A 17,860-nucleotide genomic window follows, 5' to 3' on the forward strand; every position below is an offset into this window, starting at 1 on the left:
TCAAAAAAATCAATCCTTGCCCATTTCCTTTGGAAGTAAGAGATCCGAAGTGAAATTCGTAATGACAGCATTCAGGCCGGCAATCTTTCCACAACCCTCATCGGAGGAGATAGCTTCCATCAACCATCAACCATAGAGCTCAGAGCAACCATGAAATCTAGCCGACATCAAAGTATGTCGTCCACCCAAAGAATGATTTAATCCCATGATAATGTACACAGGAAACGTATCAATATTTCTCCTCGAAGCTCAAATTGAAGTCGGCTTGGGATCGTGCTGGATGCTATATATTGATATGTTTTGAAAGAAGAAAGATATGAGCGAGCATGACCGGCTGATCAGAGAGCTTGTGGAGGTTTGTTCACTTGATTGCAACGATGTTGGTGATGAAGTAGATTATGATTTTCTCTAATACAGTTTTGGAAATAATGCTGATAATAGAGTAACCCTAGGTGTAAGTTCAAGCTTGGGCCCGTGCAGCGAAAATCATTTAAGAATAGATTAATAAGCCTTGAGATGTAGTATGGTGGGGCTAATGCATAGTGGGGTAGAAGGGGAAGGGTCTTGAGATTGAGTGACTGTATGCAACCTGAGGATATAATATTGATCTGGGGAGATGGTAGAATAGATAGGTATGGTGGTAGTAAGGATATTATTGAACTTTTGTTGATAGATGGAGATTTTAGAGATATTGAATATATCATCGAATCCCCCAAAAGGAAGGTCTTGGAGAGTTGATTTCTTGAGTTGAGGTTGAGAGGTATTGGTCTCAAGTATGTACCTAGTAGATACGTATGCACGGCACGTAGATACATACTAGGTACTCACGCTCATCAAGCTCGGACGATAAGAAATCAATATATTCCTGATATCCTTAGAGGATGAGAGATGCGTGATATATGGATCAATCAATATTTGGGTTTGAATGTGAATCAGATGATGAATATGAGTTCATGTATGTTCCGAAGGACCCACTGATATGTAGGAGACTCGTCGGTTGTAGTTGAGGATGACTGGTTGGTAGGTTATAATTGAGAATGACTGGTTCGAGGAGGGTAGTTGGGAAAGACAGGGAACCTTGGAAGATTGACTTGTACTGACGTTTTGGGAGAGTAAAAGTATCTGTGAGTCGGTACCTAGTAGGTAGTACTGGTCTATTATTGTTCGATAATGCATTCTGATTTATGAGATACCTATCTAGGTATATAAGCTTGCAGTAAGTAGTATCTTCGATTAATTATCCTTTGCTCCTTTTATTATATAGGTGAGATTTTGAGATGTATTCTAAATCAATAGTAGAAGTGAACATAAAACATACCTAGTAGGTAGAATATAGATAGATACCCAGATAGATGGCATCTTATCTAACACGCTCATACCCAGGCTAGATGACGTGTGTTTGTGATGTGATGGATAATGTAACATACTGTGTAGCCTTACAAATGGATATGAATGGATATGGATATGAATCATTGGAGCACAGATGTGAGGTGATTGATGAGTGAGTGAAGTGAAGTGAAATAAAGTAGAGCAAAGTGAAGAAAGGATAGATGATTGATAGAGAGACAAAATGATGAATGAATCGGTATAATTCTTTATAATTCGTGTATTATACGGATTTAACTATCTAAGGTTACCTAGTAAATTCTGCTTATCGTAATCCACCTGGGCAATATACGATAACCACCCAAAAAGCTTGGGCACATACCACATTTACCATACCTACATACATACGTACGGAAGTATTACGACGTATATAAAAGCTGTAATAAGGATATAAGGGTACCCCGCATTGACACTAGTGGGTCTCACCTAATCAGTCCAAAATCCATCATAACGAGATAAACCTGCCGCCTTCGTCTTGTATTCAACTCAACAACACCATTACAGCAAAAATCTTTCCTCTCAAGAAAGACATCGTGCATGTTTGGTACGAGGTGCGACACAAAAAACTTCATGAATTTTACCATCATACAATACCTCTTGATCCCATCTTGATAGCATTTCACCCTCCAAAACTTAAACTGATCACCCTGCCCATCTCTACGGTCAACCAAAAGCCCGGGCTGCCTCGATTTGCCAATAGGCAAACGATTCGGCAAGTACTAAAAGCTCCCAAGTTAATTAACTCCTCCCACTTTCTTGCTCCCCATTATTATTCTACGGCACTCGGTGTACTTTCTCCATAGAAATTTAAATTCGGGGATCCGTTACCTTAATCAAGCTCAGATTAATAAGAAGTAGGACTTTCCCTCTTTCTTCCTTCCTCGTCATCTTCTTCCTCTTCTTCTTGTCGACTTTGTTATTTACCCGTGTCCTTGAAAGCTACTCATTCGGCCTCCCTCACCTTCATTCACATTGCCCTTCTTTCACGTACCATTTTGTCGAGATTGGTGTTCCGGTATAATATCGTAAAAGCTAATAACATGGAGTCATCCAGCGGACTCCCGCCTCTAGATTTGACATCTCCAAATCCCAAAGAACATTCCAACGACTTTCGATTCCCGACTCCGTCTCTCGATACGAGAGTAACTACTTGGGTCGAAACCCAATCTTCCAACAACAATATGTCGACCCTCAGCGAGTCCCCATCTGATGAAAGTCACCTCTCCGAATCTACTTATGAGTTTGTCGATACAGATGATGAGAGCCATGATGAGAATGCCACCGAGTCGATAGCTTCTGTGGAATTTGGTCGTCCTGACGATATGCAGAGCCTTGCAGATACTGAGAATAGTGATGAAAGTGGGGATCAATACACACACGATTCCTCCATTCCTGCTTTTGGTTTGGATAACTCGATCAATAATTCTTTCAATAATCCTACCATCGGTCGAAATTCTGCTGTCTTGCATGACGATTCCGATACCCCGCTCTCACAATCCATCGAATTTGAAGAACCATTTGGTAGCCTTGGGGCCGAGAATGTATCAGTCAAACATACAGTGGCAGAGTTCACCGAAGAACAAACTGCCGCTTCCGTAAGAGATTTGAACATGCAAAATCCGCCCAGTCAATTGATTCTTACAATTCGACAAACGATGACCAAGCATGGTTTATCGACTAAAGACCCACTCCGCATTCTCTATGTAGGCAGCCACTCTGCAAAACAAGATATCATACACAAGATTGCAAGCTCAGTCACTGCTTCTGTCGAAGGCCAAGAGCGTTCAGGTCGAAACTCATCTCAGATATACAATGTGGTGCCTGTATCTGCTTTTGGCTCGGAGAAAACACCGGAAATCGAACTCATGCACTCGTCTGGTTACCAAATCAAGGTTGATGACTGTTTGTCTGCTCAAACCCTTGAATTCGAAGATCAACCACAAAAACCAGATGTCATTAAGTTAAATCTCGAGGATCACTACAGCTACCATTCTGTCCCAGAGAGAGATCACTTTATTGTTGAGCCGGAGTGGGAATTACCACATGTGGCAATATTCTACTGTTCTGATAGTGACGATATACAAGCACGACGCACAAGAACTATTGCCAGAAAGTTCATGAGTCGTCATACCATACCATCGATCGTTATCTCACACAAGCAATTACTGAACAAAGCTCAATGCATGTCTTTAGATCAACATTCTATTCATATGTGTTTAGAATCCCGCGAGACAACTGGCAGAGGAAGCATCATCCATCAACGTTTACCAATAGATCTTACGTCTTTCTTGAACATCGATGCTAGACAAATGAACAGAAATCTTGCCTACTTGACCGGTCTACACGAGCCTGCAAGTTCCCCTAGTGTTGTCAAGAATCTTGGTTCCTATACGATTCCTGCGAATCGAGAGAAACCAGTCAATACAGAATGGTCCCGTTACTTAGCGGAGTGGAGATCTCTACTTCCATTTGGTTTGCTCATCCTGAGCGTACTGACTGCCATTTTCACCTCCAGCCTTTCGCCCTATCCATTTTATAACCAGCCGGCAATCTCTATAAACAGCAAAACTATGTCAGCGGGCCCCATAACTCCAACATCAGTACCATTTGCGACCAATCACTCTGCAACTCAAGCCACTCTTACTTCAACTCCTTCCGTTGTACCGTCGTCGCCCCCGAACGGACTTTCAAAACCTCAAGTAGACTTTTCGAAACTTACACACGCCCAACAACAAAAGTCCAAATCAGAAAGCAAGTGTAGTTCCTGTGTAGCGGAGATTATGGGAGACAGAGAAGTTTTGATTCGAATCCCACGGGCGATGAAGCTTAACTGGCTCACCAAATTGGCAATGTCAATCAACATCACTAGGGGTAATACTACAGTCGATACGGAGCGTGCCTTTAGTTCAAGCGATGGGATTGTATTATTAATTCCAAAGAAGGAGGCTCATGGAATTCTCAACATTTCGATTATTACCACCAAGAAGCCACGCATCAACGAGACCTTCCAAGTTGATTTTGGAACCAATTCTCTTCAAGCCATGCAAGATGTTTTGGACAGATTTTACACATTCTTCAAGGATGATACTGTTATCGCTGATGGTCAAACTCTTGCGGATGTTCGCGCCGCTGCTGAGAAGGTTCTCAAAGATGTACGCCAATCTTCCCAGTCGAAACTCGCCAATATCGACGAAGCCAAACGCCAAGCTCTCGAGCGAGCGTCATCAATCACCGCTCAGCTTACTAATGCAGCGAGAGATATGACTCTTGAGGCCGCCAAACGCAGTGCTCGCATTACAGTTGAACTTGGTTCGCAATTTGCAGGTGTAGAGAAGACTATTGCGGACCAGTTGCACTCTTTACAAAACATGGGAAACCCATTAGATGAGGGAATTCTAAAGGCACAAATCAGATCTAAGTCTCTGTGGCTGAAGATGCAAGGAAAAAGTGGAGAGGCAGAGGAATACCAACGTAAAGCTGCAATGGCTATGAGTAAGAAAGCTGCAGTGACACAAAAGCTTGAAGCTAAACTTGCGCAGAAGCCAGAGAAGACAAGAATTCAGGCGTGGAAGGAGAAAATGGCCTTAAGAAAGGAGGAGAAAGCTGCAAAGAAAGAAGCTAGACAAGCTGCTAGGATAGCAAAGAAGGAAGCTAGAGATGCTGCTAAGAGAGCTGGGTGGACTGGGAATTGAGGCGTTTCTTTTGAGGAGTTAGGATACAACGGACATGGATTGGGCTGGGGTATACCAGAATGGGTAGGGACATGGGATGGATAGGATGGATTGGATCGGAACGAATCTTGTTTATTGCGTAATATGATATGATATGATATGATATGACACGCATCGACGAATTCTAGGAACTTTCGGACTGCGAGGGGAAATTCAATACACGGCAATGCAATGGACTGGACTGGATAGGGTATGGCTGGGTTGGACGGGGCTTGCGCTGCGTAATGGGGTCTAGATGAACTCGGGAGTGCTAGGGAGCAGGTTGAGTTTGGGGGGGGGGATTTTTTTCCAGCTCATTCTTCAGATAAATATGCATATGGTTTTTATTTATCTATCATTTACCACTCAATAGATGCAATCTTGTTGAACTATTTTCATTCGTGCATTTTACACAACAATATCACAGCACAGCACTAAAATCATGTTCTTCCAACTTATTGACAATTTTCTCACATGATATGCTAAATCATCAAGAACTACTCGTAGATGAAAATTCCTCCAAAAATGTTCCACAGTATGAGCAAGATATAGTTCATGAGTCTCTGTGTAATACCTTAGACTTAGACTTAATCTATATATAGCCCAGCACAAACCCGCAATCCAAACATCCATTTCTAAATCCAGCTCTTGTTATTTTAATACCCTCATATTTCCCATTCCATGGTTTCCATTATTTTTTCATCTAAATCTCAGCAAATTCAGTTCCCAGTTCCAACTTCTCAATATGTAACTGCCTCTCCACTGCCTCCCACTCTCACTCCCTCATCATCCTCGTTCTCATCTATCTCGATCATCGTAAACACACATTGTATAGCCCAATCTTCACTATACACCTCCAACCCTTCCAATCCCGGAATATCAATTGGTTCCTCCGCACTTTGAACCGGTTTCTTCAAACCCAATAAGCTTCCTCCAATTATACTATTCTTGAGTGTATTCTGGATTTTTCTTTTGGCTTTCTGCAAAAGTTCTTCTGTTGGTCCAGTACCTATATTTTCCTCGTGGATTTTGAGTGCCATCTCAAGTAGGTGAATGAGGTATTTAGACTTTAAAGCGCACTCCTTTTTCGTTAAATCAAGGGAAGGATCTCCAGTAGCAATATTTCCTGGTAATTTGGAAGCGGCAATATGTTCCCTGAAAATGATTTTGGAGATTAACATACCGGTGTGATCTATTATGAAAGCTAGAATACCTTCAAATATCTGTTTATGCAAGTCATTATTTTGCTGCCAAGCAATTTTTCCAAGAATGCCGAACAAAAGGTTGGCAACGAAGCGGACCATCATAGACTCATCATTGTCCGCAGAAGTCTCCACCCAGTCTGATGTCGAATCTTCAGAACGAATTGGAAGTTTGGTTTTCGTAATGCACAGCTTGTCCAATTCGCTCAACGCTTTATCAAAGAAAGAGCACAAGGAATGTATAATATTTGATTTCCTCACCAACTCCCTTCCCGCGATAGTTTTGTAATGTTCAGTTGAAACCTCAACGCAGCTCTTATAGCACTCAACAATCTCGCTCATAAGATGCGCTAGGCATTTAATATCTTTCGTATGGTAGTTTGTTACACTGACATCGATATATTTGGGAACGCAGTCGGAGATTGCCTTCCAACTCAATTCTATAAGCTTGCGACACGAGGCAGATGCCGATTCGGCGTGAAGAGATTGGCGCATCTGGTTGATTCTGTATACTGCAGGAATTTGTGTAAGTACTAAGACGCCCTTGATACGCCGAAGCGAAAGGTGAAAGTATTGTGACTTACAGTACGTGGCAACCATCATATGATCATGATTATATGCCAACGCCAATGCATCGGTTCCCATTTCATCGTCCTCATCTGGGACAGTATCTAGACTCTCATATCTTTTTCTTTTCTTCTTTCTGGCGGGCTTCAAAGGTTGGTCCTTATGAGACTCGGTGGAGCGCTGGGCGATACTCGGGATTTCTTCTTCTTCAGAATCTTCAGATGAAGATGTCATAGATGGTACACGACAGCGCTGTAGTTTCTTCTCTAGACTTGCGATGCGAGTCTGAAGTTCATCTATAAGAATAGACTGACTTGCGATGCGAGTCTGAAGTTTATCTGTAAGAATACACTGACTTTCGCACTGTCGTTTCCAAAACTCCCCCGAATCGACTATACGGTTACTTCGTGATTCTTCAAGTTTGATCGATTCTCGTAACTCATTCAAATTATCTAAATAGATTTAGCATAATTTACAATGGAAAACTTTTGGTCATACCTTGAATTGATATCCCATCTGGCTTTGATTTCAAGATCGACAACACCAGTGCGACTTGTTCCTCAGAATGGTATTGCAGAAGTTGATGACCTGCAGGAGGCGCGGCAGATACGTTTGTTTGAACATTAGGGTCAATGGCAGAAATGGAATCCTGTAATTTTGGCGTCAATTTGTTGCCTCTTGGAAGGTCAGCCTTTGACTTCTCCTCGTCATTCAACTTCAGAATTTTTGCCTCCTTTGCAGCAGACATGTTGGTAACAGTTGAAAATGATAAATAGAGAACAGATTTTTGAGAGGAACGAATGTTAATTGGGACTCAATTGTGATCGAAATGATATGATAAGTAAGTGATGATTTTGCAGTGTGAATGGGAGAATAGTCCGCCTCACGCTGTGTTATGTGTAACTCTAGAAAGTATTTACAAAAGGGAAGAACATGAATAAATGACAGGAAGAAACAATAGATGTCTATGGGAGTATTGGTGTAAGATAAAAAATGTGAGTTGAACAAGCGTTCGTTGCCCTGGTCATTTTGGGAAAGAGCATCCTATCCTCAAATTGGAAGGAGCTGCCCCGTAATCCTCTTGTTAAGATTCAAGAAGATAAATCCAGCGCTTCGTCTGTGATAAGATATATAGGTAGAAACTGGTAAATTGTTTCTTTACTTTACTTTACTTTATTGATCGATTGTCTGTTGGACTAAGGATTCAGTTATAGAAAGTTTCTATGTAAGAGTTCTGGCCCCTGCTCACTGCATATATAACACTTTTCCAACCAAAATATATAATTTTTTAACTTTTTATATTCTAGTTTATTTATTAAAATAAAAAATTAAATTAAAAATTCTTTTGGGAAATCTTATTTAATCAATCAAATTTTATAGAAAAATAAATAGAATATTTTTTTCTAATTTTTTGAATAGGATTTGAAGAAGTTAAAATTGAAAATTCTAAAATTTCTTGAAAACTCGCTTATTTTGTATAGAAAAAACGTTACATATTAGAATTTTTGAAAAAATTGGATTTCAATACTATATAACTATTCAGCAAAAATAGTGAAAAATATTTCGAAAAATATTTTATATTTTGATTATAATTATTTATTATTTTAGATTTTTTTGAAAGAAAAATATAAAGATTTAAATAAAATATTTAATATAATAATTTATATGAGAAAACCTTATTTTTGCAAGGATTTTGTTACATTTGTTATAGGGGTGCAATGAATAGGTTCCAGAACTCTTACAAGAGAAGCATACATAGATATATTGATGTAGCTTCTAGACGTGCTCCTACAAAAATGGGAAAGTATCTTAGAAACTGACACTGCAATATCACCTACCCAGTATCTGTTTACAGATCTACTATGTATATAGATTTTATCAGGGCACTTGCCTATACATCAATAATTCGTTCTGATTTCTCAGTCAATTGAGCTTGCGAATTGGAATTTGGGGATGGGATGAAGATTACTTAGTGGGTTCGCACATATCTGGATTGACTTCTCATAACTCCCATTCCTACTTGAAAGTACCAGTGTAACATTATTTTGCGTCTCAACGTCCCATTTCATGATACCCAAAGCTTGAATGAAGTCTCATAAAACACACACACCAAACCTTATGAGAATGCTATCGGTAAATCTCCGGCCCGCAGAGCCTCACATCCTCGCTTGACCCCGCATTCACGCTAAGGAACACCTGAACTGAACTTAACATCTGATCAATTAAGATTCGCTCATCAATTTCAAGCTCCTACGATTTTGTCACAACTTGCGCCAATCCACCAAGGTTCACCATCCACCAACCAATTATTTAAGCAACTACAAATACATACATTCGATTTCAGCGTCCATCGACCGCAAAGAAAAACAAAATGCCACATTTAGATACTGCCCAAGAATGGCTCACACAATCTTCGCTGTTGCTAAAAGCACATCCTAGTACCGTACGTGTTCCCCCTCTTCCTCGCAATTCTTCCCCTCCCAATCAAATCAACCAAGCTAACCCTCCCTCTCTCACACAGACCCGCATAACAACTAAATACACCCTTCTGCACGCACCTTCCTCCCCCCACGCCCCCTCCACCACACACTCCACAGCCACCAAACCGCGCCTACCCAAACCGACCTCCCAACCCTCCACCTCCGTAAAACCAGAATCCCAACCACGCGGTACCCTCACCCTCACAACTTTCAACCCTCACTCCGGCGTAAACCTCAAATACACCACCAACAAAGCTGCAGAAGTATCGCGCCTCATACAAATCATGGGACGACTCGGAAAGCTCATGTGCGGATTACCCGAAACGGACGAGAAAGAGGGGTTGGGGGAGATTAACATGGCTGAGGCGCCAGCAGAGGAGGAAGTGGATGAGAAGAAGGATGCTGGAAAGGGACAAGCGCAAACACAGACGCAACCACAAGGTGGAAAAGGAAAGAAGAAGAAGGGAAAGAAATGAATTGTTGATTGAGAGACTTGATCATTCAGGGGGGTGAAGGAGAAGAGGAAGATGAAGAGGATTCATCTTTAATTGGCTGATTCAGTAAAAGGTCTGCGCATTTATTTTGCATCTTCTCTTCTCGACAGAGATAAAATTCATGCATTGCATCACAACAGTTACCACCATATCGTCAATGGATCCTCCCTTGCTCTTTGGCGAACTTTGAGGGCTGAGATGGAAACCTGTATATAATATGGATTCAGTTGTGCTAGTGCGGACATTAAGTACCTATACTATGGAAGTTTGCATGGCGAGGATGGCAGTGGAGGTATGGTCATAGAAGATATACATGCGCGTCTTTTCGATATATCAAAACATCCCAAAAGCTATCCAGGAAAATGATACCAAAGCCAGTCAGATGCAAGGCCGGTGAATCACAGTTCCATCACAGCAAGCGCAGATAAGACCTCATGTGAGTGAAAAAGTGTATTCGTTAACGCTAACTAGTTATATCATCAATTATCCTATCCATCCATCCCATCATGGTATACTCCCACCACGATATCCCTATCAATCCCTCATCTATGTCCAAATGACATTTGTTGTAAAAATTCATATTCATGCCCGCCGCCAACCCAAAGTTTTCCCAACACCACAACTCCTTCATGTCAAACTATTTGTACAAACCACCAACCCGCAACACATCTATGTATGCAAGCCCCGTGTAGAAGTGAAGAGTTATACAAAGACAAACGCCAAGCCATTCATCTTGACATAAAAAGTAAAAGAAAAATAGAGGTAACTTTCAAGACAGCATCTAGAAGTCTTCGTCAAAGTTGAAGTCACCTCCATTCTCTGCCTTGGCCTCAGTTTGTGCCTCAGTATCCTCGTGTTTCTTTTGAGTACCGGCCATAACACCAGCCTTTTGGTAATCACCAACTCTCTTCTCGAAGAAGTTGGTCTTTCCAGCCAAGGAGATGTTCTCCATGAAGTCGAATGGGTTGGCAGATTTGTAGTACTTGTCGTTACCCAAAGAAAGGAGAAGACGGTCAGCAACGAACTCGATGTATTGCTTCATGAGGTTTGAGTTCATTCCCAAGAGAGCACAAGGAAGAGCCTCGGTCAAGAACTCTTGTTCAATCTCGACAGCTTCGGTGATGACGTCTTGAACGGCTTGCTTGGATGGGCGGTGCTTAAGATGGGAGAAAAGGAGGCATGCGAAATCGGTGTGAAGACCTTCATCACGGGAGATGAGTTCGTTGGAGAAAGTGAGACCGGCCATGAGACCACGCTTCTTGAGCCAAAAGATGGAAGCGAAAGATCCAGAGAAGAAGATACCCTCAACAGCAGCGAAAGCGACGAGACGTTGAGCAAAGGTGGAGTTCTTGTCTTGAATCCACTTGACAGCCCAGTCGGCCTTCTTCTTAATACAAGGAACTATCGAGGATGTTAGATGAAATACTGCAGATGAAGTGAGAATGGTTGTAACTTACTGGTCTCAATAGCGTTGAAAAGATATGTCTTTTGGGATTGCTCCTTAATATATGTGTCGATGAGAAGGGAGTATGTTTCGGAGTGGATATTCTCCATCATGATTTGGAAACCATAGAAGCATCTAGCCTCTGGGATTTGAACTTCACCACTGAATCTCTCAACCAAGTTCTCGTTGACAATTCCATCAGATGCTGCGAAGAATGCGAGGACGTGGGAAATGAAGTAACGCTCGTCGTCATTGAGTCTCTCATTCCAGTCGTGAAGATCCTTTGACAAATCAATCTCTTCTGCGGTCCAGAAAGATGCCTCTGCCTTCTTGTACATTTGCCAGATCTGTTCGCATTATATGTTAGCACTATACGCGATGACACGTGAAGAGATAGACGCGACTTACCTCATGATACTTAATGGGGAAGAGGACGAAACGGTTTGGGTTTTCTTGAAGAAGAGGCTCATCTGCTTCTTCTGGCTTGATTCCTGGAGCAACTGCAACAACCTTTTGTTCTTCGACAATTGGCTTCTTGACTTCTTCAACAATTGGCGCGTCAGCGTCAAATGCTGAGTTCTCTTTTCCTGCAAAGTTGATCTTCTTGACGGGTGATTCCATCTTCATGTTTTTGATGCCAGAGGCAGCCTGTACAAGTTCCAAGTCAGTATAGTGTTGACGCGTAAAATGAATAAATGGAGGGGTGGCGCGTGAAAACGTACAGTCTTTGAGGGAGTTTCTTGGAGACTCATTGTGATTTAATAAATTGAGAGTAAAGAAGTCTTTGATTGTCGGTATGTAGAATATGTATAGAAGAAAGAGGTCGAGAAGTTGTTTGACTTTATATGTTGTGTTGAATAGAAAGTATGTATGTGAATGGGTCCGAGGATGAACAAGAGAAACCGCGTTCTTAAGAGCTTTTCGGTACGCGTCACGTGCCTAAATAATCAACGCGCTAAGTTTCGCGTTCGCGTTGAAAAAAAGGCTGGGAAATTTGCAACGCAATGTACATTGATCACCGAACCACTTATTCCACTCAATCAACCATTCAGCTCATTCAATTGAGTTCCACCTAATGCCAAGCAAACTTATCAGATCTTAATCCCTGAAGATCAATAGGAAACCACGGTGACGCGTGAAGTATTGGTGAAAGTCTTGATAATGGGTGGAGTAAAATCAGTCATGATGATTCAGAAATCAGTACATCTGGATTTGAATAGGCTTCAATGGAATACGATGTGGAGATTAAGATGTTTATCGGATTGAATGGAATTCCACTTTCATTAATTTGCATCTATGGTATGGTATCTTATATTACATCTAAAGCCCCGCGCCTAAACCAAATCTGTTTTCTTGTTACTTATAAACCAAGGCGTCATTAATTACTGAACAAACAAAGGGAATCGTGTCGGCATTAAAAAAATCGATCCATCCTAGAACCTTTCCGGGACCCTTCAAATATGGAACGTTCCTAGAACATCCTTCAAACTCAAAATAGCAATCACAATTCCTCTAACGTCTACCACTCTTCCTAACCTTCTGAGGACGAGCTGGAAGTGGAGGATCTTGCGCGTCTGTTCTATCACGTCGACTTTGATCGACTTCGGGCTGTCTTGTTCGCTCCGATCTTTTGACACGACGTCCTTGTTCGGGATCAGGTTGTGTCGTTCGCTCTACGGGTGCGCTACTGCCATATCCGAACCAACTGTGACGATTACGTCCACCTGGCTCACGAGGACTGACGGTCTCCGTGTTTGCTCTGGATGTATATCGTGGAGGTTCTTCATCTGAGAGTTCCTGATCATAAAGATCGAATTCATGCGGATCGGTAACGTCAACGGCAGGTAGTCTTTCGCCTCTTGCCTTCAATATTTTCGCACCTTTGTCACGCAAATGTCTTTCAAGCTCGAGCGCATTTCTAGTATTGGCGCGGAAAACTGCATCGACAAGATCTCCTGCGAATGGTATGAGACCAACGGCAAAATCGAGCGCGATATTGAACATCATTTTAGATCTGACACTGTTTGGAAGTCCGCCATCAACTTGACTGCATGTTCGAAATACCATAAGCGCCATGAACAAATCAATAACGTCTCCAATACTATTTTTTATCAGTAAAGCTTTTCGTGGGGAGGGAAAGAACCTACGCAGGAACGAGACCTATGACACTGCTCCATCCAAATCTAATTCCACAACAATTGAAGAGACTCATGTCTAGTCTATAAGCTCGGCGCTTGACTTTGGTAAGAACCTTTGCATCTTTTTCTGATATGCCAGCAGGTATGGCTTTTCTTCTCTTTTGTGTCTTCTTTTTTGATGGCACACCGTCCAAGCGAGAAGCAGGAACAGTTTCAAAGTACAAGTCCTGAAAAGCTGTCAGCAAATTATTTCTTCAAGAGATGGGCGTTTTGTGAACTGGTATTTTACCTCTGATCCGAACTTGTTCGAGACTGATTCCCCCAGGAATTTTTTACTGATGAATTTTGCTGCAAATGAAGCCATAATTGTATTGTGTGAGTAAGTGTGGCTAAAAAGCAGAATTGATTGAATTTCGGAAGGATATTCTTCTCTTTAAGAAGTTATTTCAAAACCGAGAGCTGACAAACGTCTTGCCCGCTGTGTTAGGGGGTTTCTGTAAGTTTTGTTTGTTCTTCGTTTCGTTGGTGGTTGTCGATTATGAGTGGTTTCAGAAAGCGCTTGATAACAACTATTTTTGGATTGTCCCAGTTTGACGCATGAATATGAATGTCTTTGGATTTCAATGAATAGTAAATAGAAATAGAAAATGTCTTTGAGAGAGATACCGACCCTTTAAATCACTTATCCATAAACTCTTTCTTAAAAGCTTGCAATAAAGCTTGATTTGCATTTATCTTTCATGCTGGCAACTTTTTTGTCCAAGATTCGACTGCGCCCCTGTATTGCTGTATCAAAATAACGTCATCCGACACCTAGAACTGCAGATCTGAGGGACCACCGGTGAAGAGTGAAGAGTAAACCTTATTTTGCCGAGTCAAAGCTTTACTTGTTTTGATCTAGTTAGGTATCTTCAGGTATCATGGATAGAGTCACGTGATAGAGTGGCTGAGGAGATGTGGCGTTGGGTACAAATGAAATTGTGGCTTTCGAGCTCCCTATTTCGGTTTCAAACTTCACCTGGGCAAATCAAGCTCTTGACTCAGCCTCATTATTTATCCCCAACCGTATCAACAACCAACTCATCCACTCACAACTCCACATTTCACGACCTTCAACAACAGTAGTAAGCTCACGTTAGTTTGTGGTCGCCCTATCTACTGGAATAAGATTCGCAAGCTTTCTTATCAGATAGATCATTCCATTTACTCTGTGTTTGCCACAAAGTCTTCATATTTATATCATTTTGGTTTTAGGTTGTTTTGGCCTAAGCGTTTCTGCGCGTCCCCCGCCCCGAAAAGAAACTCGAGTCGTGGATATGCTTGTGACGCGAAGACAACATGACAGACAGAAAATTGCAGCTAGAAGACTGTAAGTATTGAAGATAGCTTTGTCAAGTAGACTCTTCTATCTTTTCCTATCTTTCTCATTTCGAGAACTCTCTCGCCTTGTTCAAGTCCAGCCTCAACGATGTTGATATTCATTCCCATATACTTTGACTGACCACATACCATATTTCCAGGGCTGGACGACCTTTGTGTTCGATTCATAATCAATATTCCTGCGGCTGATTTATCGCACGTTCCTCGAATATGCTTTCAAGTCGAAGAAGCGCAATGGTACTACGAAGATTTTATCCGGCCTCTGGACCCAAGCCTACCCTCGATGACCCTTCGTAACTTTTGCCTCAAGATATTTTTACATTGCCCTTTACTTTCAAACTTTTCAGAAAGTATACATATGCGAGCTTTTGAGGAGTTTCTTCTATACAAGACCCGAGTCCCAGTGAGGGGTGTGATTCTGTTGAGCGCGGATATGGATGAAGTCGTTCTTGTAAAGGGTTGGAAGAAGGGTGCAAATTGGAGTTTTCCCCGTGGAAAGATTAATAAAGATGAGGACGACCTTACATGTGCTATTCGAGAAGCATACGAAGAGACTGGTTATGACCTTGAACAGTCAGGGCTCGTTCCCAAAGATCGAAGTCTAGTTAAAGGCATCGATGTTACAGGACATGGCCAACAGATCAGATTATACGTTTTCAGAAACGTTCCTAGGGAAACCTATTTCGAGGCACAAACTCGTAAAGAAATTAGTAAAATTGATTGGTGGAGGTTATCTGATCTTCCAGCTTATCGAAAGAAAGGGCAGCAACAAAATCAACCAGAGGCTGCCGCGAACGCCAACAAGTTCTACATGGTGGCACCATTCCTACCTCCACTTAAGAAGTGGATCTTAGATCAAAAGAAAAAGGATGCAAGGACGGCAGCTAACAACCAGCACTTGGAAGCTGCAGGAAACATCAGCCACGATGAAGGTATCACTGAGGACGATCAACTGGTTGAACCAAGCATAAATTATAATGCACCTGTGTCGCATGATGCTGAACGGACTAGACGCAATGCTGCCGACCTAGCTCTTTCTGCCATAATGCAAGTTCAACCATCCACTCAGGGACTACAACCCAATGCCATTAATCCTGCGCAATCACAAGCTTCGCATAGCTCAGGGCAGCAGTTGCTTGCTCTTTTACATAGTAAACCTCCTGCGGATCAACCACCACCAACTCAACCATATCCGCAAACACCTTTAGAAAGTACCATTACCCAAATACCTTTCCCTAAAACTCCTCATCATCAGGTACCTCGCCCTTCACACATCTCAAATCAACCACCTCCACCTACTTTCCCACTACAACAACAGCAAGAGCAACGTCCAATGCATAATTATTCCTACCAGCAACCCGATCTCCAAGTTCGTTCTGACCAAAGGTCTATGCCCAATGCGCAATATCGCCATCAAATACCACAGCAAATTTCGCAACGAATGCCAGCTCAAATGTCACATCAATTCTCAGCGCAGATCTCCCAGCAACCGCCACAACACATATTACAGCATGCTCCGCAACATATATCTCAGCAAATCCCGCAGCATATGCAACCACAACTTCCACAGCAGCGAGAACGTCATCCATATCAACCCACTTTGATTCATCCTCAGCCACTCCCTCCCAATGCCCAGAAAGTGTTGTTTACCGGAGGTCCGGTACATTCAACAATGGTGCCACAGCATATTCAGCAACAACCTCCGCATCCCAATTTTACGACTTCTGGCCCTATGCCCCCTCCCCAATTTCCCAATGTACATTCTACCATGGTTCCACCGCAACCAAAGGAAGCACCGGCTGCTGCACTCACTAGTCATTCATTGTTACTTTTAAACGCGTTCAAGACTCGCGACGAAGTAAATGTAAATATCACTTCCAACTCTTTGATTTCTGAAGGCCCGACTCAGCCTCATCCGAATACTACGCTGCCTGAAGCTCTTGAGCTTCCAGGAGAAAGTTCTCGCTCTATTCCTGTTCATATTTCTACAGAGGCAGCTCAATCGACAAAGTCTCTTCCTACTATGAAAGGAGGTGTTCCTAGTACGGCTAGTCAGAGTCAACCAGCTCGTCCCCCCATCAGTGAAAACCAACGATCAATGTTATTGGGTATGTTCAAAAGTCCTGCAGTTCAACCGGCAACGCTGGCTACGGCATCAGCTGCTGTAGTTCAACCATCCAAATCACCTTCAGCGGTGGAATTGAGCGCAGTAGAAGTTGCTTCGCCACCCAAAGTTCCACGACAAACAGCTACCAAAGAAAATACTCCAATCGGCAGAGCTAGTCACGAGATTCCAGAAATGAACCCTGAATCAAACCTTCCATTTCGAGCTACGTCAATCCTTGCTCGTCCAGTCAATGGAAATAAAGATACTAAATCATATGGGAGTTTGCCCAAGAAACCGGCCACTAGATCAGAGATGCCCAACAGTAGCAAGAGGTCTCCATCAGAGAAATCATTTCAGCCACAAATCCTCAAAAGGCCACAAGCGAATACAGTCAAAGCTTCCCCACTTCTTGGAGCTTCCACCATTGCTGCTTATTCGCCGAACCTTGCACCATCTAATCTGGCCGGCCCATCGACATCTCCACTATCCTTTACCTCCCAAGCTCCCCAGTCAACCGAACAAAAGCATGCTCTGTTGTCATTGTTCGGGAAATCGCCTACCCCCGCTGCCAGTTCGGTATTCGGGAAATCACCAATGGCAGCTTCTAGTTCAATGTCTAGAACATCTTCGCATGATGGACCTTCTTCTAACCATCTCATAGATGCCACGAGAAGTGCTGCATCCAGATCTAGAGTCGGAAGTCTGGCATCAGGAAACGGCGAGGGCTCGTCACGCCGTGGAAGCCAAGCACCAATATCCCCAGCCGACAAAGGCTTCTTATTGAATTACTTAGACGCAGTTGCTAGTAGGGGTTATTGAAGGAGGTCATTTAAGGTTGTATCATCTTTTTCTTTTGTTTTGCATGGTTTTGGCATTTCAATGGGAGTTTGGATTTGGTAGCATTCGGAGCATTCGTTCGGTGATATCCAAATACCCAGATTTGCCAAAGCTA

At 42.4% G+C, this 17,860-nt stretch overlaps 6 protein-coding genes across 6 annotated transcripts; 3 read left to right on the top strand and 3 right to left on the bottom strand.

Moving 5' to 3' along the window:
* Positions 1-2,426: 2,426 nt before the first annotated feature.
* EAE98_004951 (uncharacterized protein) lies at positions 2,427-5,078 on the top strand (the record flags this gene model as incomplete). Its single annotated transcript, XM_038952572.1, has 1 exon — positions 2,427-5,078. The coding sequence occupies one exon, from the start codon at positions 2,427-2,429 to the stop codon at positions 5,076-5,078; it is 2,652 nt and encodes an 883-aa protein (XP_038811222.1).
* Positions 5,079-5,836: 758 nt separating this feature from the next.
* EAE98_004952 (uncharacterized protein) lies at positions 5,837-7,613 on the bottom strand (the record flags this gene model as incomplete). The annotated part of the gene is made up of 3 exons (XM_038952573.1): positions 5,837-6,810; positions 6,883-7,317; positions 7,364-7,613. 3 exons carry the CDS (start codon positions 7,611-7,613, stop codon positions 5,837-5,839), a joined length of 1,659 nt encoding a protein of 552 aa, XP_038811223.1.
* Positions 7,614-9,236: 1,623 nt separating this feature from the next.
* EAE98_004953 (uncharacterized protein) lies at positions 9,237-9,821 on the top strand (the record flags this gene model as incomplete). The annotated part of the gene is made up of 2 exons (XM_038952574.1): positions 9,237-9,308; positions 9,387-9,821. The coding sequence occupies 2 exons, from the start codon at positions 9,237-9,239 to the stop codon at positions 9,819-9,821; spliced, it is 507 nt and encodes a 168-aa protein (XP_038811224.1).
* A 799-nt stretch (positions 9,822-10,620) lies between these two features.
* On the bottom strand, positions 10,621-12,035 carry EAE98_004954 (uncharacterized protein; the record flags this gene model as incomplete). The annotated part of the gene is made up of 4 exons (XM_038952575.1): positions 10,621-11,240; positions 11,297-11,630; positions 11,692-11,931; positions 12,006-12,035. 4 exons carry the CDS (start codon positions 12,033-12,035, stop codon positions 10,621-10,623), a joined length of 1,224 nt encoding a protein of 407 aa, XP_038811225.1.
* Positions 12,036-12,795: 760 nt separating this feature from the next.
* On the bottom strand, positions 12,796-13,785 carry EAE98_004955 (uncharacterized protein; the record flags this gene model as incomplete). Its single annotated transcript, XM_038952576.1, has 3 exons — positions 12,796-13,384; positions 13,431-13,648; positions 13,711-13,785. The coding sequence occupies 3 exons, from the start codon at positions 13,783-13,785 to the stop codon at positions 12,796-12,798; spliced, it is 882 nt and encodes a 293-aa protein (XP_038811226.1).
* Positions 13,786-14,759: 974 nt separating this feature from the next.
* EAE98_004956 (uncharacterized protein) lies at positions 14,760-17,727 on the top strand (the record flags this gene model as incomplete). The annotated part of the gene is made up of 2 exons (XM_038952577.1): positions 14,760-14,790; positions 14,942-17,727. 2 exons carry the CDS (start codon positions 14,760-14,762, stop codon positions 17,725-17,727), a joined length of 2,817 nt encoding a protein of 938 aa, XP_038811227.1.
* Positions 17,728-17,860: the final 133 nt, after the last annotated feature.

This window comes from Botrytis deweyae, assembly GCF_014898535.1.
Source record: "Botrytis deweyae strain B1 chromosome Unknown BDEW_009, whole genome shotgun sequence".
Taxonomy (NCBI): Eukaryota; Fungi; Ascomycota; class Leotiomycetes; order Helotiales; family Sclerotiniaceae; genus Botrytis; species Botrytis deweyae.